Raw genomic sequence first — 22250 nt, 5'->3', positions numbered from 1 at the left:
TGCTTTCTAGTCACATGTTGCCTATACTCAAAGCACTTAACCAGTACATGTCAAATTCACCCATTCACACACACACACCACTTCTATGCGTACATGCCAAGTGCTTAACACATTCATACCTGTATAGACAGGAGGCAACGTGGGGTTCAGTGTCTTGCCCAAGGACACTTTGGCGTGTAGTCAGGGGAAGCGTGGAATCAATCCACCGGCTTTCTGGTTGGTAGATGACTGCTCTTCCTCCTGAGCTACAGCCGGCCCAGATATTGGTTGTATGTAAATTTTACAGTTTACAATGTACGTAAAAGACAAGTCAAGATATGTCAATGAAAGTAATAAAGTGCTTTTTAATACTTTTGTAGAATGTGCATAATTGTTTTTCTTTTTCTTTCTTTTTTCTTCTTTTACAGAACCCATTACCAGATTCAGATGTACTTTACAAAAGTCCTACATCGCCACTCTTGTTTGAGGATGAAGATGATCATCACTTCTGTGATCTGCCAAATTTGATCCAAGATTCAAATTCATCAATTGATTTTCTTCCTGAAGACTTGGATGACAACGAAAGTGTGGACGCATTTCAGGGGAGACAGTCAGATATTGACTCTGATTGTGAATCCATTATTGTAAGTGAAGAAAATAATTCTGTTGGTTATGAAGCTACTACTGATGAGCTCCAAAGTGAAGACTTGGATGTGGAAGATGATGGTAATGCAACTTTGCCTCAAATGAATGAAAAGCCACTGTACAATGGCTCACGGCTAACCAAAGGTCAGAGTTTTTTACTAATACTGTCATTTGTCTTAAAGCATGCACTCACAGGTGTTGCCCTTACTGATCTTCTGGATTTGATCAATATTCACTGTCCAGAAAACACACTATCAGCTTCAAAGTATCTGTTCTTAAAAGAACTAAGACCAATACAGGATAACCTTCAATGTCATATATACTGTCCAAAATGTGAGTATTACATCGGTGACGGGCTTGATGAAGGGCAGTGCACTGTGTGTAACACAGCATGGGACAAAAATAACTCCCTGAAAAATGGAAACTTTTTCATATACCTACCAATCCAAAAACAACTTGAACATCTTCTTCAAAGAGAAGATATTGCTGCTTGTGTCAAGTTAGGAAATGGCACATGTAATTCTGAGATTTATAATGATATATGGAATGGTGAAATGTACCATAAGCTGATAAAAAATGGAGGGCCCCTTGGTTGCTCTCATGGGTACTCCTTAACTCTTAACTGTGATGGAGTTCCTGTATTTAAATCTTCATTATACAACATTTGGCCATTACAAGGGATTGTAAATGAGCTCCCTTACCCCGTGCGTAAAGAAAATGTTTTGCTGTTTGGCTTGTGGTTTGGAAGTAGAAAGCCAAATGTTAATACATTTTTAAAGCCATTCACCCAGGAGTGTCAGAAGTTGGCAACTGTGGGCTTCAAGTCAAAAAGAAACGGCACTTTGGAACAGTGTAGAGTTGTTGCAGCTCTTATGATGTGTGATTCAGTTGCCAGGCCAATACTGCAAAACATGACACAGTTTAATGGCCAGTATGGATGCAGCCTCTGTCTGCACCCTGGTGAACAAGTCCAAAAGGGTAATGGCTGTGTCAGAGTATACCCATACAAAGATGTGCCAAAAAGAAACCATGCCTCTACCATTGATGATGCAAGAGAGGCTCTGCACACCTCTAAATCTATGAGAGGTGTTAAAGGACCCACATGTCTCATGAACATTCCATATTTTGCCATTATATCTTGCATGCCTCCAGGTCATATGCACAATGTACATCTTGGTGTTGTAAGGCAAATGGCAAGCATGTGGCGGGACAGTGAAAACCATGAAAAACCATATTACATTGGAAGTAGAGTGTCTGAACTTGATCAACAACTTTTAGAAATTAAGCCTCCTTGTAATATTACAAGAGTTCCTCGATCCCTTCAGCAAAGGAAGTTTTGGAAAGCAAGTGAGTGGCAGAATTGGTTGCTGTTTTACAGTATGTTTGTGCTAAAAGGAATCCTCCCGCTGGTTTTTTACCAGCACTGGTTAATCCTTGTCACATTTATGTTTTTGTTATGCAAGGACATTATTACAACAGAAGATTTAAAAAAATGTGAAAAACTGGTTGTGGAGTTTGTCAAACAGTTTGAAATTCTGTATGGAAAGCAAAATGTGTCATTTAATGTGCATTTGTGTCTTCATTTACCTGATTCTGTAAGGAACTGGGGACCTCTATGGGCACATTCAGGATATATTTTTGAATCATTTAATGGGGAAATACTAAAAATGTTCCATGGCACTCAATTTGTTCCTTTACAGATAATGAAAGAATTTTCATACAGACAAGTATTGCCTCTTATCAGGAAGGATTTGTTAAGAAATGCTCTTCCAGAATGTATCCAGTTATACAACCACTTAACTGGTCAAAAGCGACTGAAGCAGTATGAAAGAATAACAGATCAGGTTCTGTCACTTGGTTTGCATTGGTCACGAAAACTTACAAGTGAGGAAATGTTGGCTGTGAGAGAGAAACTCACAGTTACTGCAGATACAGTAGTAAAAATATTTAGCAGAATTCTGGTCAATGGAAATCTGTTTTACTCACAAGAATTTACTCGAGTAGTAAAAAGGAACAGCTTCACAGTTTTATTACAGAATGGACACATAGCCATGGTTTACTATTATATTGTAGTAGACCAACAAAGCCATCGACAGTGCTTTGCACTTGGAAGGGAGTATGAGAGATCACACAGTACAGTGATCAATGCAGAATATGTTGTTCCTCTGAAAAGAGAATTGCGGGGCAGGAAACAGGTATTTGATGTTATGACTTTCAAAAAAAAATGTTTACTTATTGATTTGCCACAATACTCCAGCCTTTATGCATGTATACCTCCAAGGTCCAGTGTAGAAGACTGAAAGGTGTAGGACAAAGTATGTGTTAACTTTGGCTGTAATGCATTCAAGCTTAGAAAATTTGTGAGCTAAAACACTACTTATAAGATGGATTTGTGTTATTGTATGATAAAGAGGTATGTAAATTTCTCTGAGAACATCAACTTTTGGGGGACTTAGTTTTTGAACTATAACTCTGATCAACTGAAGCACAAGCAATGGTGACAAATGGATACAATGACTCGTAAAAAAAGTTGTTGGTTCTGAAGATGTATTGTGGGGCTCGCTGACTTGTATAAAATATTTAAATATGCCACCATACTTGTCATATGAAATGTAAATAAGTGTTCATGAACTGAGATGACTGAATGTTTGATCAACTTGTTTAAACCAGTTGACTTACAGAAATTTTAATAAAAAATTAACATGTAAAAATGTGCATCACTTTTGTTGCATGATGATGCATATGATCATATATGTATCAATAGGTGATACATGATCCACAAATATATTGAAATATATTTAAAAATATATGCCCTGATTTCACATATATAGAAATATATGATTTGATATAATGCAGTATATTTTCCCATATATTCCAATATATTTTTCTTTCGTATAGAGCGGACACCGCTTCTCCTGACATTTCTGTTCTGGGGAAGGGAGTCCCTGAAGTTAAAATCAGGAATGATGCGCTATACTAACAACGATTTCACACCAAAGGATTGCAGTTTTACTTTATATAAACCATAAATTAATGATTTATTTGTGAAAAGGAAGGATTTAAAAGCATGATACGTTACCTTTAATTTGAATATTATACTGCTGTGAATAAATATAAATGCTGAAAATTTTAATTTTACAGGCATTTCCTGATGTTCAGGCATCCATAGAGAATGAGGTGAGCAAACTGCTGTGTGATGTAGTGGTTCATGATACCAGTCTGAAAATTGTGAATTCCTTCCAAAGACACTTAAATCTATTATTAGCATCATACTGAGTTCTGTTGTCGATTTGTGAAGTAATAAGAATGATTTTACCTTTTAGGTCAAAAGTGAAAAATAAGCCTGCACACTTCCTCAGGTTCTGAGGAAGATCCAGAGTGATCGAATCATTCGTATAAATGCATTTAGGAAAACATGTGCAGGTTTTTGTCACTTTTTCATGTCCACAGCCGTAGCCTTGCACCTGTTAATGTGCATATGTCTACACTGATGAACCTTTTTTTTTTATCGCGCACTAACTGGACAGATCTTGTCTTAATTACTTTGCCTTACATAAAATCATGTTAAAATAAGCTAATTCCTTTCAGATGTTTTACTTGAGTACAGTAGCATCTGACCTGATACCAAAATTGGAATTTACATTTATTTACGTTATTTCTTCCATTTATAGGTTTCTTGCCCAATGTGCTGTGAACTGTTTACACAAGATGACATCTGTGCACATGCAAGTGTTTGTGGAGAAAGGTAAATTCAAATTTGGAATAATTTTGTTGTGTCTTTTTGATTTTATATGCCTTATCTGCTGATTTTGGATACAATTTTGTAAACCCTTTTGAGATTCAATATGTTTACACCCTTCTCTTTAGATGCTCCTAGGTTCAAACTGAGATTAGATTCAAGTACCTTTTATGAAAATGAAAAATGTCTTACATGTTTACAGCTTGCCAAATGAGGAATATATTGGTATGAAGCACACCAGTAACCACTTCAGCAGGTATACCAGTACAAACTACAGTCCAGCTTCACTGAAAATTTATGATCAAATCCGTTTTGTAGAATGGAATTTAGTTTTTTCTTCTCTACATTTTTGTGTAGCTTATCAGCCATTCTGGAGGCTTTACGAGTCAAAGTTGACACAACCCAAACCTTTATCATCAATGTGACACGTAAGGATCTGTTCCAAAGGGGACTGAAACAATGGGCTAGGCAGAAGCATGCCTCTCCAAAAAATGAAATCTCTGTCTCCTTCATTGGAGAACATGGAATCGACCAAGGAGCGCTTCGTAAAGAGTTCTTCACAGGTATGTCTTCTTCTTAGAACTGGCAAAATGAATGTGTTAAGCATGGATTAGAAATAGCTGTAATAATAATAATGATAATACATTTTATTTTTATTGTGCTTTTCAGAAAACTCAAATCTGGTGTACATGCCCAAAAAAGATAAAGGAACAGTTAAAATATGGATAATACGGAAAATGGTTAAAAACAAGGTAAATAGAGTATAAGTCAATAATTCAAAATAAGTTCAAAATAAAACATAGGTAGTCCTAGAATTTTAGGTGATGAAAGCAAATCAAAATAGGTGAGTTTTAAGTTCTGAAGAAAATGCCTCGGTAGCAAGAAATGTTTTGCTACAAGCTTTTTATCAACAAGCACAGCATTCAGCAAATACTGTGTCTATTTCACTACTTCAAGGGGGAAGTGAAAGGAGTTAAACCAGAAGCTAGCTGTAGCTTCACACAAAGGCAAGGCAAGGCAAGTTTATTTATATAGCGCTTTTCAGGTCAAAGACAATTCAAAGTGCTTTACACACAACATAAAAATTACAATAAACACAAAATCAAACACAATCAAAAACGGTGATTAGTCTAAAGTCTAAAATTAAGTCTAAAATCATGATCTAATGTTCCCTTGTTTGCAGCATTATAGCTAAGAGCAAAAACCAGGATTTAGTCTAAAATAAAATAAATGTGCACATGATGATCTAATGTTCCATTTGTTTGCAGCATAATAACTAAGAGCAAAAACCAGGATTAAGTCTAAAATAAAATAAATGTGCACATGATGATCTAATGTTCCACTTGTTTGCAGCATAATAACTAAGAGCAAAAACCGGGATTAAGTCTAAAATAAAAATGCACATCATGATCTAATGTTCCACTTGTTTGCAGCATAATAACTAAGAGCAAGAACCATGATTTAGTCTGAAATAAAATAATGTTCCACTTGTTTGCAGCATGATAGCTAAGGGCTGCTTCTCCTAACTGGCTTATATTGTGTTAGGTCTAAAATAAAGAAACACATCATGATCTAATGTTCCACTTGTTTGCAGCAGAATAGCTAAGGGAGTCTAGTGATCTCAGTTTGGATGCAGAAATTGGAGATATAACAGCTGCTCTTGTCCAGGTTTTCACTGATAGTGTAGGCCTGTGATTCTAATTTCTGGTCCTCCAGGCACAATATCCTGCAGTCTTTTCTTGTTTCCCTGCAGCAACCAGCTGATTTAGATGAAGGTATCATTAAAGGTTGAATATGGAACATTTGTAAAAGGCCTGACTTCAAAGGATTTCAATACTCACCTAAGTTATCACTGAGGTGATGATAGTAATGTCATGGTATATTTAGAAATGGAAAAAACAAAGCAGTAAGCCCTGAGAAGCCGTGGGTTACTGGGATTTTACAACAGCGGGGGGGTGTGCTAAGTTGGGGTGGTGAAAAAAATTGTTTTTAATTGGAATCGAGATTCTTGTTCATCAAGATTCAGAATCGTTTCAAAATTTCCAAGAATCGATTTTTAAAAGGCTAAAAATCATTAGCTTGACTACTTTCATAGCTGCTGCTAATTGACAAAGACAAGTTAAACTTTGCCAGGTTAGCTAAGTTTAAACCTTTTTCTGATGAAAATGATCAATTTTCTTCCAGCTAATGAAACAATTCCTCAGAGCTCATTCTGGCTTATGGGGGAACAGAGTTAATCAGCACGTTTTGTTACTCAAATAGGATTGAATTCGAATTAAGATCTGTTTGAATCGAGAATCGATTCTTTATCGAATCGTTACCCCAAGAATCGGAATCGAATTGAATCGTGAGTTGCTGCAAGATTCACACCCCTAGTGCTAAGGCCCAACGCCTTATGTGTTTTGGCCAGGAAACTATGGTATTTTCACACTCTTTCACGCCGACATTCTGTATTGGTATTTTCCCGAAAATTTCCTTTATTATGCATCTGGAACTCAACTACATGTAGATGTATAGTATTAACATGAGTACGCCAGTAGATGGCACTATTGCAGCATAAATCAGCCAAAGAAAGGCAGATGTCAGAGCTGTTTGTCCTTTGGGGACAGCTCTAATGAAGTGAGGCGGCTTTTACAGCGGTCTGTCACATATCTTATGAATATACCTGAATTAAGATCACCAAAACGCTTGTTCATGTACTGTTTAAGAAACTAGTGCAGCGTTGCACAGTTTTTGCTCTGTGCTGCTTCTCAAGCAGCGATTACTACAGTAGATTATGTCGGTGGCAACATTTTCTCAGAACACCGGCTAGTTTGGAAATGCGAGGCAACACGCCCATGAGGAAATCAAATCCGTGCTGTCATCTCCTCCAACCATCATCCAGGCTCAGGCCACCCAGCCAATCACAATTCATAGTTCACTTTGTGGTGAAATTAAAGTCTTCCAACAAATATAATCAAACACATAGGTTGAGTGCAGAAAAGTTGGTTGCTAGGCAACGCTATGTCTGTTGACACTGGCACAGGGATATTTTGTGATTATGTCTTACCGGGCCTAGGTGTGGGTTACACTCAATATACCATAGAGATATATACATAGAGGCCCCATTCAGCGTTGCTGGCTGCTACCGCGACGTGCTGACACGGCGGCCATCTTGGTTCAGACCACAGGGTCAGATTTGCTTGCTGTCGCAGTGAAAACGAGGCACTTCAGATGTTACTCTAATCTCATGTACGACAAGTCAAAGATAAAAAATACATTTAAAGAATAAGTACTAACATGACTCAATGTTTTCAATGACCAAAACGAATTTCATAATGACCTATTATTTAGATGACATATATTTACATATTTATTTAGAACCAAAACAATTTAAACAGAAATCAAACTTTGACACACAAAACTATGTATTTAGCAATACACACACATATATATATATATATATATATATATATATATATATGTATATATGTGTGTGTGTGTGTGTATAATATACACATTACACACACATACTATAACACACATAGTAGTAATATAGATAAGCAGGGTTTTTTTTTTTTTAATTATTAAACATTACTGTATTGTGCACACTCAGAGCTATTAGTCCCATATTAAATCTCAATGGTGTGATTTAGTGCCTTTTTCTTTATCATCAGTCTGTGATACCGCACACTGATACTAGTTATGTTTTTCTACAGCTCTACTACCGGCTATATCAGTTTTACTATAAGTCTTCTCTCTGGCAACATCATGAGAGGAGGATTATATCTCACTCTTTGAGTAATCCCTCATCACATTTTAGAAACCAGGAAAGGTATATTTGTAATGAGTAAAAACTAAAGTACTTTTCTCTGGCTCCATTCCTGCTGCACCTTTGCTCATACAGCTGATCACTCGTACAGTGTTGAAACCAGGAAAACGGGAGCTATAGAATATTAGGATTAGGAATTATCCATTATGAAATTTTACCAGGGGATGGTGATTCCATCTGGTTTGTAGTCTTCTTTTATTTGAGCACCGATATGCTGAACAGAAGTCTGGTATTCAGACGGAAGTTTGCTGCTGCAAAAACAAAATCACAAAGATATATTAAGTTAAACAATTGTTTAATTCAATCAAATAGTCCGGTGAAACCCTAAAAAGGTTACATTTTCAGGCAGCCAATTTATCTTGAAATCTGTTGATAGTTCACAAGACTAAGACTATCTGAAATGATAAAATACCACTAGACTCAATTGTTGCGTTTTGTCTTCTCAAAGCTGCTTGGTGTGACCCTGACTGGGTCTGTCAGCACGTTTCTCGGTACGTCTCTCCCCCGAGGACGCGGGGTCTAGCTATATGTCTATGCAATATACCACAGCATGGAACGCTGCTCGGCCAATCACAATTAAGGATGAGAAACACCCAATTTTATAATCTGAATAATGTGCGATTAACTGAAAGTTATCTTGGGACAGTTGTGCAATTTAAAGAAGTTTAAATCATTTTAAAGTATTCAGCTCTATCTCTCCTTTAAGAATGATTAGGAAAATAAATACTCATTCTTGGTTTTGATTAAGGCTGTGCTCTCTCACTTACAGAAATGATTCGTGGAATAGAGATGTCTTTATTTGATGGAGATGGGGAAAGGGGAAAAACCCCAAAATACAGCCTGTGTGATTACCAAGAGAACCACTTCAAGTATGTGCCATGAAGTGTAAATGTTAAATATTTGTTTTGAGTTTGATAGTGATATAAGCATTGACATTTTTTTATTATTGTTATTTTTATCTTGTTTGTATTGTTCACCTACAAGGACTTGCGGGGAGATCTTTGCAGCAAGTATCGTGCAGGGGGGGCCTGCACCAAACTTTATCTCCAGGTGGTGCTATCAATACCTCTGCCATGGAGAATTCAACAAAGACGCTATCCCAGATGAAGTGACAGATTCAGATCTGAAAAATCTGATTGGAGAGGTATTCAAACAGTTTTTAACTATGATGTGAATTGACACATTTAAGTACACAATGCACACTATGCTTTTTATCCGACTCTGGAAAATGGTTCTGTTGTTTTGCTTTTCTTTTAGGTGGAAAGAGCGGAAGAAGAAGAACTTTTTGCCTTATCAGATCAAGTTATGGCATGTGGATACACCGGGCCAATAACTGTCGATCACAAACACACAATCACAAAGTATGTGACTTGAAGGTTGGATATGGAACAGAGGCATAATAGCAATATTGTGTGTGTCTTGGTTCTAGTTGCAATGGCAGAAACATAACTCTAGCTGTTTGGTTGCTAGGCTTGCTGCTGATACGTCAGTGGCCATCAGCCTGCACTAGGTCCAACAAGTATTGCAGAGGATTTTGATAACTGACAGCAAACATTAGCCACGTTAGCAAGCGAGTTAGCTTACTGATCCAGGAGAAAAGTTGCCATTTTCATATTTTGTTACTGTGGAAAATGTATATGTGAGTCCATCTAATGTAGCGTCACCTAAATTTACTCCATTTTATGCTCTTCTCAAGTCACCCCTCTTCTGAGATGGGTAACGATACCTCCATGGCTCTGAGGGAGCTACTTGATTTGCAGACTCCACCATTTTTCATTTTCCAGCCTAGCTGTGCAAAACATACCATTGCAACATAGAGACTACATTTTTCTAATTGCAATGGCTTGTAAATGTAAACAAAACAGCATTGTCGAACATGTTGACATTTATTTTATTTTCATTTTCAGGCTAAATATAATTTCTTAAGGAATTGTGCTTTCATTCTGCACCACTCTGAACACTTTGTGGTTTTTTTTTATAGCTTTTAAGACACTGTTCCGTGTTCAACCTTTAATTATTAAATTACCTTTTATTTAAAAGTGATCCACAATGAACTGAAGAATTTCTCAGTTTATTTAATCTTTCTGTTTATTAGAGCCATTGCTTTGCATGCACTGTTGAGACTTACACCTATATTGAGCCAGCTCCGTGAGGGACTACAGCTATATGGGCTGAATGAGGTGTTAAAACACCATGAGGACCTATGCGAGCAACTGTTTGTCCCGGGCCACCTGAAGAAAGTAGGTGACAGGATTTTTTTATACTGACGTGTTGGACTGTTGCAGCATTTTAACCACATTCGTTATTTCTTTAGATGCAAGTCTGCATTGTGGAAAAATGTCCTTTTATTTTTGAAGTGGTCTTTTATTTTTAATTCTTGGGTTAATGTTAAGTTTCTTTTCTCGATATAGGTGGGTGCTGACTTCCTTGTCTTGGCTCTTTCACCCAACTTCAGTGAAGAAGGGTCCATAAGACAGCAAAGAGAGATGCAGGTCATCAACTTCCTGCAAGATTTCTTGCAAAATCTGGAGGATAAAGGTAAAGGTCTACATTTGCTGATGTTAGCTGAATGAGCTGAAGTTTTCAGAGGCGGGGATTACTGCGGGGGAGCTTGTCTGTATCTCTGTGCAACAAGCTGGTTGACCTGCTTATTTTTTAATTTTCCAAGAAAATTTGCCGGTGACAGAGCAGAACTGTGCACGCGGCAGTATCCGTGTCTTTATTTACCGTGTGTTGGAAACATTTCTGTGCTTTCTCAACACCTCAATCAGCTGTTAATTTAAGCTTTTCTTTCATCCTTGTAACAGTAAAAATGAGGAAGTCACTATGTCCCCCTTCTTTCTTTCACACTTTATCTACGCCCACCTCACATGTCCGACCAATCATGCAACACTTTTCAAAGCCCTTCGAGAACAAAGTTCGGCCAAATCGATGTGTCAAGAAGTGTCCTCATTCACGTCCGGCGAGAACAAAATTATTTTGTTCTCAGAGCCTCAAGAGCAAGAACAAAGTTCTCACTTTTTTTGGAGGATGTAGAGGCCTTAAAAAGCTATACCCGATATTACGTCCGGCCATTTTAGTTAGTTAAAGCGGCTACTTTTTTTTAACGCAAAGACAAAAATACACACACCCACGTATATACCCTCCCCACCCCCATTCTTGGTCTTGAGCTTATTCTTAATACACGTGTATGTGTGTGTGTGTGTATATATAATATGCACTGTCTTTACACCCACACACTCGTGTTGATATGTAGATATGTATATACATTTTCCTCACTGTGTCTATGTATGCAGATATATATATTTCTTGTATATCTCTTTGTTAGAAGACTGCCAAGAAGAGGGGAATCTTGGACATGGGAGCCAAGATGGAACAACCACAAGGGAACCTCAGTCTGTTGGAGCATTCCTGCAGTGGGCCACAGGACAGGCCCACATACCACTGATTGAGTCTGAAAAGGAGGCGTTCAAAATTATTGTTAACTTTGAGCATGACTGTGAGTCCCGTTACGGACCACACAGGCAGTGCTACCCGACTGTGAATGCCTGTGCAGTTGCCATAACATTCCCGACACGCCATTTTGTCACCTACCGCGATTTTGAAAATATTCTTAAACAGGCAATCAGTGGTGGGTTTGAGTTCAGCTTGCATTAGACAAGAGAATACAAAAGTTGTAGCTTTAACTTAATACTCGTATTAATACCACACTTTTCAGCTACCTCCAATATGATCACATCATTTCCAACTGTTTACTTTATTAAAGTGTACTGCCTTGTTACACTACTTTTCAGTGAGCAATAGCCAGAAATTTTGTTTAATTTTACTATGCTCAGTGGTCATTTTTTTGTGGTTTGTTGTATGAAGTTGTACAAATGTAACTATACAACCTCTTTGGGATGCCACAGCATATTCTAACAAAGTCTGTAGGCTACTAAAAAGTAGGATGTACTCCTTTTTTTTCTAAGTATCCAATGTTTGTGTTGGGTTGTACTGCAGTTTGGGTCTTGAAACAATGTTGTCAGTGAGCTCTAAATAAATTGAACTTGAACTTCTCTCTTGGATATCTCTGTTCCCTGGGCCGACTGAAATCATGCAAACCAGATAAACGTTTGCAGTTACAGTACATTAATTTTTAGATTTCAAACACCCCAGATGCAAGTGGTCATAATGATTACTCATATCTATACACATCTTCCATGTCACAGTTTTTTATTTGCACCAAGAAAATGGGAAACTACTGAGTTGCCCAGCGTTTTGTAGTAGTAGGCTAGTTGATTATTATTATGTTATTATTGTAATGGTAGTTGCCATTTTACGAAAGCGGTAGACTAAATGAAAGGGCTTTTGCCTCTGTCTCCTCTTCATCTGTTCATATTATCTGTCTTTCCCATCTTTATAAAACAGCGTAGGCTATATTGCAGTCATTTGTTGAATGAGCTGCATCAGCATAAGTCGTTTTGGTGGTTCTTTTATCCGTACTGTGTTCTCTTCTTCTATGGTAATCTCATTAGTGTCTCCATTGATAAAGGTTCTGTTAATCCATCTGGTCTTGGACTGACAAGACTGGAACTGAATTGAATTTATAGAATTTATTTATTTGGGTGGGACAATGCATGTTAATGGACAAACATGGGAAATTACATGAATGTAAACATGCCAGATTCTAGCCAAAGGCTAATTTCCATCTGCAGTCCCAGGGGGAGGGGTCACATGGGGAGATAAAATACAATACAAATAATACAATAAGATTACAAAAAGTACAGATAAAACCCTGAATAGCAAATAGGGACACATATATACCAAAAGGTAAAATAGACATAAAAAGCCTCTAAAATGGCTTTGACTAATAATCATTACACCTTGTTACAAATGCTTGCACAAGACAATATGATCTACGCTAGAACTCACAGTCCTCATTTATGTCCTTAGAATATATCTCCAGCTTCCTGATGAAGCCGGAGTTGTGATGAACTATAAGCGAGGGCAGCTTTGATTTATCAACAGCCAGTTTTTAGCTGAACTTTCAAAAAGTTGTAGTCGAGCATTCTCTCAGTGTCAGTGGCAGACTATTCCACATGTTCCCACCCCGGACTGAAAAAGTCTGACCAAACGAGGAGCGCCTAAAAGGTATGATTACATTACCTCTTGCAGTGGCTCGTGCTGTTCTTGATTAGTTGTTTACATTTAATGAATTCTTTCAAATGGTGGAGGACCTTATGTACTAAACAAGCTGTTTTTAGGGTGGTCATATTCTGAAAGTGCAATAATTTATATATTTTTAGAACATGGCAATGATGATAGGACAGTGTTTTCTCAGTCTGATTGTTTTCTCAGTCTCAGTCTGAAGTTTGTCCCATTCAGTAAATAATCCTGGCTGAATCCACATTCACATGATTTCAGAGTTCCTGAACAGCTTTGTTTTGACTTTGTCATCATCTGCATCTGTGGTTTTCTGACTTTTTGAGTCAAGAACCCCCGAGAGTTGTATAGGCCTATATGACAAGAACTATCCCCTCTCCCCTTATGATAGGGGGTAGCAGGAATCGATGATGGGCGATTCCTGCTACCCTGCAGTGAATTTCAGGCCCTGACTGCCCACTGCATGAACTGAAGGCTACTCAATCGCAAATACACACCAAGTGGCTCAAAAAGTGGGTATGCAAGTCTGTCCTGACGAAGACTAGAAGGCGGACCCACAATTACGCCAATTTTACGATCACTGCATTGGCTCCTGCTCACCGCCTGTTTCAGGATCGATTTCCATTGAATGGTTTTGAAATATCTTGTACCTTTTTATCTTTTGGAAATACGTTTACCATATGAACTATCGCGGTCCCTGTGCTCCTCCGGCAGCAGACTAAGTCATTCTAGTCTAGTGGAGAGATAAGAAGTTTTTTTTCCCCACAGTGGAACTTAATTGCATGAAAGTGGCTAATTAATTAAAGTCTTCATAAAAATGTAGATATTTGGAGGAAATTAAGTAAAAAAAAAGAGAGAAAACTCATTAATTTGGAAGCAAACGACAAGATAGATTCTTTTTTTTTAATTACTGGTACTTTTTATTATTATATCATTATTATTATTGTTGTTGTTTTGGAAAGTCACCTCAATTATTACATGAAAAAGCTGCTAAAAAACCCCAAATACGTATGTATTCTTTAAAAGATTTGTTGGTTCTTTATCATTTTTACTCAATGTTAATGAGAGCCATTTTGAAAAGCAGAGAGATATCAGCGGCTTGTTGGATGTAATACTATAGAAAGAGAATGAGAGCGTCACATATTTCATTGCCTGTGCAGAGTCAGCATTACCAGCGCCATGTAATGCAAGATGCTGAGTGACGGCTTATTGACTGCCATGGTTTTAAAAGCCCAGCCTGAAGCTTTTAAACCATTTTCTCCCCTTGTTACAGAGTGATGAGAAACCAAACTGAGGAGCACCGAGAAGTTTAGTGCGATTAATGTGCGAGGAGGAAAAAAAAAAAAAAAATTATATATGTATATATAGGCCTATATATATATATCACCTGATATCATATTAGTATGACGTTTGGACGTTCATATAGTATAGAGTAGCGGATGGAGATGAGCATAGCCTAATTATTTTACACCTTCCAGGACCTGTTAAGCGTAATGTCGGGGGTCTGGATATGTGCCCAGTAAAGACGTTTTTTGTTAATTTTGTTAATTGTAGAAGGCTAAATGCCATGATTGTGCAAACTTCTGTGGTGTCACTTTATTTGTCTCTCTGCGGTTCGTCTTCTATCTGATGTTGCTGCACTTTTGCGCCGGCGTTGAGCCTCTAAGAGCCGTCCTGAAACATCCAGCCTCCACATTTAACTAAGACGCATCTATTGTTATACTGTGTTCTGCAGCGACACACGTGTTTCCCAAAACAAATATACTGTAGGCTATATATCATCACTATCTAACTAATACAATATTGAATAGATCAATAAACATATTCATATTACGCTGTTTCACAACTCCAAACTGTGCGTATTTCTGTCTTTCTTTCCTCATCATGACTGGGCTCAGTGCAATGACCATCAATCGCCTCCGCCCCTCTCTCACCCCCCCACACTGCTGCCATCCTGGTCCACAGTCTCGTCACTTCCCGCCTCGACTACTGCAACTCTCTTCTCTTTGGTGTCCCCCACAAGCTCTACGTAAACTTCAACGGGTCCAGAACTCAGCAGCCCGCATCATCACCAGGACCCCCTCCTTCCACCAGGACCCCCTCCTTCCACCACATCACTCCTGTTCTTCTGCAGCTTCACTGGCTTCCCGTTAAGTTCAGATCCACCTTTAAAATCCTTCTGCATACCTATAAGGCCATCCACAACCTCTCTCCCCCCTACCTGTCTGACCTCATCCACATCGCCACTCCCTCCCGCTTCCTCAGGTCCACCTCCTCCATCCACCTCACTGTTCCCTCTGCCCACCTCAAAACCATGGGGGGCAGAGCTTTCAGTCGCTCTGCTCCCCGACTCTGGAACTCTCTTCCCCCAGAAATCAGGAACACCGGCAGCTTCATCCTGTTCAAGTCCAGGGGTCCGTTTCAAGAAGCGGGTTTTGTGGAAACTCTGAGTATGTTAACCCTGAGTTTGGGGAAACTCTGAGTTTTCCATTTCAAGAAGCGGGGTATGTTAACTCTGAGTTTGGGGTAAGTTGAGGAGTAAGTGAAGCCCGTTTCACGAAGCGAGGTATGTTCTACTCAGAGTCTGTTACCGCGGTAACATAGGCTGTGAACATAACCTCCTCGATAGGTGGTTTTATCCCAGAAACTCAGAGTTTGTTCCCGACTCCGCCCTCTTACTGAGCGCTTCAAAGCCGAACCATTTCCTCATTTATTCGCGGAGTCTCCATCGAGCTGGAAAAGCCGAAATAAAAAACGGCATGTCGGTTTCTGGGTGATCTGAATTATGTTATATGAGGACGTTGCATTTAATTCGCAGCAAAGTTGTGATTGCCTCGGCCAAAAATGTTTAGATATTTTTTTCTTTTTCTCCCAACTTTTTATTAAGCGTGATCGGGTTTCGTTAGTCATTGTGACACATCCTCATCCCCCACCGTGGCCTTGCACGCAGCACTTAACTCATTCTTTGCGATGCATTGCGTTTATTTTAATTATTATTTTATGTACAGGCTAACAGACACAGAGCACATCATCAAACGTGTGCAGAAAGATGTGCCTTGCTCTAAAACGTTTTCTTTAGAGAGCTCACTGTCCTGCAGATAGAACCATGATGAGGAGCGTCTACCTCTCAGAAAGGACGGGTGGTTGGGGATCTCCGCTTATCTATCTTTTTTTTAATGTGTAAATCACAGAAAGCACAGAAACCACATACAACCACGCGGTCCAAGAACACCATTAGCCTTATCGGTTTGTTAAATTGCTTTAATAAGATTATCCCCGTGTAACTCCTTGACTGGTAGACCTATCTAAATGCATCAGAATGACTTCAAATTATAGCTATTATACAGCATGAACCGCTGCAGCCTGAAACTACGAAACTCTCTGTTTATTCATCAGAATTTGATTTTAACTTCACCACTCTGATTTATAAAACATTTAAGCTAACAGAATGTTAAGAAGGTAGGGCAGAAAAAGTCATCGATGGGGATTGAACCCACAATCTCGTGAAACAAAACCGTTCACGCTGACCAGTCGGCCAAATATCGGAGTGAACGGCAGAATAATTACCAAAAGATATTCTACCTGACGTTCATACAAACGCGAGTAGTTCAGTATTAAATTGTTCAAATGAGTTATAATAGTTTGAGATGTCCAACGTGAAATATAACCGGTGGTTTCGGTCTCACCTTACTGGATTAGCCTATATATTAATATTTCATTTTCAACTGCTTCAATTTTATGAGCACTTGATTAAACATAAAAACAACTTGCGCATCACTGGAGAAAGGATTGTATCCCCCCACATGCTATTGCTTCGTTTCCTTTTGCCTCTGCAGCTTTGTTGCTCTTTTTTGCGGAAAATTTGCTCATTGTCACTCCGCCTCCATCAAGATATCCTCCTCCAGCTGTGAAATATATGCCGAGCGCTTTCTTTCCGCTCCGGTAACCATGGTGAATCAGGGAATCGAGGCTCTATTGATGAGGTCTTGGTTCAGACCGCTGGAAGATACTCGGAGTCAACATACTCTGAGTTGACAAACTCTGAGTCGACAAATCCACCGCTAATCACCTTTCATGAAACCGGAAACTCTGAGTTGTCCTACTCGGAGTTTGTCAACTCAGAGTTACCAGTTAAACTCCGAGTTTGTTAACCCTCCTTCTTGAAACGGACCCCAGACTTAAAACCTTTTTGTTCAAATAACGTATAATGTTTCTCCTTATGTCCCCACTGTTCCTAACCTGTTATTTATTTTAGCCTTTTAATTTGTTTATTTTGTTCTCTATTTTAGCCTTACTATTGTACCTATGGTTATCATTTTTATTTATTATTGTTTATTTATTATGGTTTTATTATTATTTATTGTTCGTAGCCTACTGTAAAATGTCATTGGGTGTCATGAAAGGCGCTACCAAATAAAATGTATTATTATTATTATTATTATTATTATTCCGTCCGTCCGTCCTCTTCCGCTTATCCGGGGTCGGGTCGCGGGGGCAGCAGCCTGAGCAGGGAGGCCCAGACTTCCCTCTCCCCGGCCACATCGGCCAACTCATCCGGGGGGATCCCGAGGCGCTCCCAGGCCAGCCGGGAGATGTAATCCCTCCAGCGTGTCCTGGGCCTACCCCGCGGCCTCCCGGTGGGACATGCCCAGAATACCTCTCGAGGGAGGCGTCCTAGCCACCTCATCTGGCTCCTCTCGATGCGGAGGAGCAGCGGCTCTACCTCGAGCCTCTCCTGGATGACCGAGCTCCTCACCCTATCTCTAAGGGAGAGCCCGGCCACCCTACGGAGGAAACTCATTTCGGCCGCTTGTTATTAATGGCTCGCTAAGAAGTATCGCTAAGAAGAGCTGAAAAGACTGGGTCGGAGGCTTCTTACAGATCCTTCTTTGCTAAGATCTTCGTAGAGTTCATAACGAATCTGGGAAACGTGTTTTCTCAAGAAGACGCTGAAAGAACGTTCTTAAGAAGATCTTAGCGCTAAGATCTTCTTAGCTGAATCTGGTAAACCCGAACATTGTAGGATCATCTTTAGATCATTCGTCGATGGTGGAGCTGTCCTCGAGCTAGTGCTGAACATGAGTGCTGAAAGCGCGCACCGGTGTAATGGCAGATGGTGACTGATCACCAAGGGGAGATTTTGGACGCAGTGGCGAGGTGGACACGGCTCCTTTCCACTGGCCAGGTGTCGGTGCAAAAGCTGCTGCTTCCAGATGTGAGTGGCGACTTCTGGGAGGCCCCCTGCGTCCATATCTGTTCACCCCTGTACTGAAGAGCATCACGGGGAGGCCTTCAACGAAGAAACACCGCCTGTGCAGAGGCATATGCAGCATCATCGGGTAGTGGAAGCTGCGTTTCAGATGCCTCCACAAGTCAAGCGGTGGCCTGTTGTTCCCTCTCACCCGCCACATCGGCCAACTCATCCGGGGGGTGGCCTGCGCCTCACCGATGGTTTTATTTGTCCTTTCTCAGTTAGGTCTGGTTTAAACAGCCTTTTCCTGCCTTATCCAGTATCTTCCCATTTTCACGAATGTGAGTAAATACTAAAAGCTGAGCACTGATTTGTCCATTTGAGTTTATAAGCACTTTGTTTTAGTTTACATTGGTTAGTTGCTAACTAAAACTTAAGCAACATGCAAGCGATGACACAGGTATAAATATAACTTCGCTTTCCTTACGTTCTTTATTTGACAATTTTAGGCAGTTATATTTATTGCTATAATTTCAATTCTGTAATTTTGTAAACCTGCAGTACCACAATTTGGGGATGAAGCAGTAAACTGTTAACCTGTGTATTTCTGATCCCATATCTATTATCTCAACTAATAGCGCACTGGAGATCTCTTTTTTTTAGCTGTAGTAGCAGGTTTTGGACCTGCAGTAACCATAGTTTTGACTGCGCTACATGCACTAATATGTATGCGCGTGCACGTGACTTGCGAAGTCATTGTTCACATGTGAAAATAGGGCTCCCCCGAAAGCAGCTGTGTAATTCGAACCCTGACAGTAGTCAATGTTTTTTTCCATAATCAAGATCAAGACATTACCATTAAAAACTTTCCCATTGGATGCAAATTAAAAGTGCATCAAAACTCTGACTAAAAGCCTGTACAGCACTTTAAATTACCCTGTATATGCATTGTGCTTAAACAAACTTTCTTGTTAGCCTACTGTATATTTGTGTTGTTTTCATAAAAAAACTGATATGACACTTTGAACCCCCCACACTAAAAAAGCTTCCAAAAAGAAAAATAAACTCTTTCTCTAAGGGATGAGGGAACACTCAATCCAGTTTAAAAATGAAATGAACTCTAATGTGGCGGAGCCATGGTCATAACAATGTTCATTTATTGTTGAGGCCAAATATACAATGTTCATTAGTAGGTTACACAGCCCCTGACAAAGCTGTGGCCACATATTCCCGACAGAGCAGAAAAAGTTCTGTAGTGTCACTCCCAGCTTCATTTTCAAGCAGCAACTGCAGCGCTGCCAGTTGCTGTTCATTGAGTGGACATGGAAATTCAGGAACTACTACCGCACCATCCACATGTTCTCCATACTCAGCAGCAACGTCCCAGTCAATGTCAGGCTCGTGGATATCCTAATTGAAATAAGAAAGGAAGGAATTTAAAACTTAATGCACAAATAAATAACACATAAAATCCTGTGTGTAGTTATGTGATCTAAAAATGCTGCACATTTCACAAAAAGGTTGTTAAAAGAAATCCTGATGGCTCTGTTACATAACATCCTGGAGGAGCTACAGTAAGATTGAAACACCCATTTATTTCAGTAGCTCATTTAACTCATTTAATGTCACTCACATGATGATGAAATCTTATTATATTTGCCATTAATGAACTTGAATTACTAATTATTAGTATCAGTAGTAATACTAATTTATATTACAGCTGTATAGGACAATTTTGAATATTTTTGAGCTGCAACAGAAGAGAAGTATTTGTACTTAATATACAACAATTATTTGCTTTGATTATCAGAAAAGCCCAAACAGTGATGCAGAAAATGAACATTACACAATGACGCATCAGTGCCTCAGTAATTAGCGTCTTATCATCTGATTGTAATAATGAAAAATCATGTTGGGTTGTCAGTTTATTACTGTAGTATATGAGGGTGGTTTACAAAATAACAGACACACCTCAAGATTCTCTGGCTGATCCATTGGGTAAAGCATCATTCCAGTATGCCAGAGCTGCTCCGGAGTACGATTTCCCTCTGTCCTGAGTGGATGGTTGTTCCAGCCTTCCACAAAGGCCTCCAGATCTGCCTTCAATTTAGGAAGGAAGGTCATCTGAACTGCAAAAAGGTCCACTGTAAAAGAGAGGAAATGATCTTTAAATTGGGGGGTGAGTCTTTAAAAGAACAAACACTAAACTAATATATTGAATTGTATTTTCACACATTATTTATCATTACTATTTCTTATTCTTAATCAAGAGACTAACCCCTGGAGCATATATCAAGAAGGTGATCGGTCTCTAGGTGTTAGGGTTTGTGGGAAGACAGGCAGGAACCAGGATGGAGCAGATGGTGGATTTAGTTAGGCAGTAACAAGTTTATTTTGAGTAGTCACAGAGTCCTTGAAAGTCACTGAGGCAGAGGGTGGTGGCAGGACAGCAGGCCAGAATGGAGAGCTTGTGGTAGGTCCTTCCAACTGGAAAAAACAGCATTCCACTGTAGGGCAGGGAAACAAGGCAAAAACACTGTTATGAACGAAACTGCATACAACAGTCAATAAATCACTTAATGGCCGGTGTTGTACCACTAGGGTAAGGCAACGATCTGGCGACGAGTAGACTGCAAACTGGCTCTTAAGTAGGCTGGTAAGGCCAGACAGCAGCAGGTGCGTGGCATCTCCCATTACTGCCAGGTGAGGAGAATCTCCAATTAACACCACCATGCCCAGTGGGATCTCTGACTTACAAGGTACACAAAGAACATATGACAACATAATAGTAAAACACAATCCTGACAGTACCCCCCCCTCAACGGGAGCCCCCTGGCGACCCAGGCCTGCCAGGGTGGGCCCGATGAAAGTCCCGAATAAGGCCAGGGTCCATAACAAAAGCACGGGGCACCCAGGAACGTTCCTCAGGACCGTAACCCTCCCAGTCCACCAGATACTGCAAACCCCTGCCACGCCGGCGAGAATCCAGGAGCCGACGCACAGAAAAAACAGGACCATGACCCACAAGCCGGGCGGGCGGAGGGGGCCCGGCAGGAGGGCACAAAGGTGACTCCACAACAGGCTTGACCTGGGAGACATGGAAGGTTGGGTGAATGCGCATAGCGCGAGGCAGCTTCAGCCTGACAGCAGTAGGATTGATCAGCCGAACAATCTCAAATGGCCCAATAAATCGGGGAGAGAGCTTCTTGGATTCAGTCCTAAGCGGGATAGTAGAGGACGACAGCCAAACTTTTTGACCTGGGCGATATAGTGGTTCCTGGGAGCGACGCCGATCAGCATTACTGCGAGTCCTTCCAACCATCCGAAGGAGGGCAGCCCGGGTCTCCCTCCAGATCTTGCGGCACCTGCTCAGATGGACCTGCACAGAAGGAACCGCCAAATCGTGTTCCTGAGAGGGAAATAATGGAGGTTGGTAGCCCAGGGAACATTCGAAGGGGGACTTTCCAGTAGCAGTACACACTAAAGAATTATGAGCATACTCAATCCAGGAGAGGTGATCGCTCCAAGAAACCTGGTTAGAGCCAATGACACAACGTAAAGCGGATTCCAACTCCTGATTAAGGCGTTCCGTCTGCCCATTCGTTTGAGGGTGAAAACCGGAAGAAAGACTCACGGTGGCCCCTAGAGCTCGGCAAAACACACGCCATACCTGAGAGGTGAACTGGGGCCCTCGGTCACTGACAATGTCTGAAGGGATTCCATGAAGTCTAAAAACATGGTTC

The 22250-nt window shown here is 40.0% G+C and overlaps 1 protein-coding gene and 1 long non-coding RNA gene across 3 annotated transcripts in view; one reads left to right on the top strand and one right to left on the bottom strand.

Moving 5' to 3' along the window:
- The window catches only part of LOC121650021, a 28987-nt gene extending 16758 nt beyond the window's left edge, over positions 1 to 12229 (top strand). For both annotated transcript variants that reach the window (XM_042001261.1, XM_042001253.1), the window contains 10 exons: positions 3766 to 3801; positions 4296 to 4369; positions 4566 to 4619; positions 4721 to 4926; positions 8944 to 9043; positions 9159 to 9318; positions 9432 to 9535; positions 10270 to 10414; positions 10586 to 10712; positions 11503 to 12229. In XM_042001261.1, coding sequence (XP_041857195.1) covers positions 3766 to 3801; positions 4296 to 4369; positions 4566 to 4619; positions 4721 to 4926; positions 8944 to 9043; positions 9159 to 9318; positions 9432 to 9535; positions 10270 to 10414; positions 10586 to 10712; positions 11503 to 11831 — 1335 coding nt within the window. In that variant the 3' untranslated portion in view covers positions 11832 to 12229. The remainder of the gene's footprint in view (positions 1 to 3765; positions 3802 to 4295; positions 4370 to 4565; positions 4620 to 4720; positions 4927 to 8943; positions 9044 to 9158; positions 9319 to 9431; positions 9536 to 10269; positions 10415 to 10585; positions 10713 to 11502) is intronic.
- Positions 12230 to 19640: 7411 nt separating this feature from the next.
- LOC121650369 lies at positions 19641 to 20623 on the bottom strand. Its single transcript, XR_006012254.1, has 2 exons — positions 20479 to 20623; positions 19641 to 19917 (listed from the first exon to the last, which is right to left on the bottom strand). It is a non-coding gene; the product is annotated as an uncharacterized LOC121650369 (long non-coding RNA).
- Positions 20624 to 22250: the final 1627 nt, after the last annotated feature.

Source organism: Melanotaenia boesemani, chromosome 2 (assembly GCF_017639745.1).
Source record: "Melanotaenia boesemani isolate fMelBoe1 chromosome 2, fMelBoe1.pri, whole genome shotgun sequence".
NCBI lineage: Eukaryota > Metazoa > Chordata > Actinopteri > Atheriniformes > Melanotaeniidae > Melanotaenia > Melanotaenia boesemani.
The sequence above is the reverse complement of the archived record's forward strand: the minus strand, read 5'-3'. Positions and strand labels throughout refer to the sequence as shown.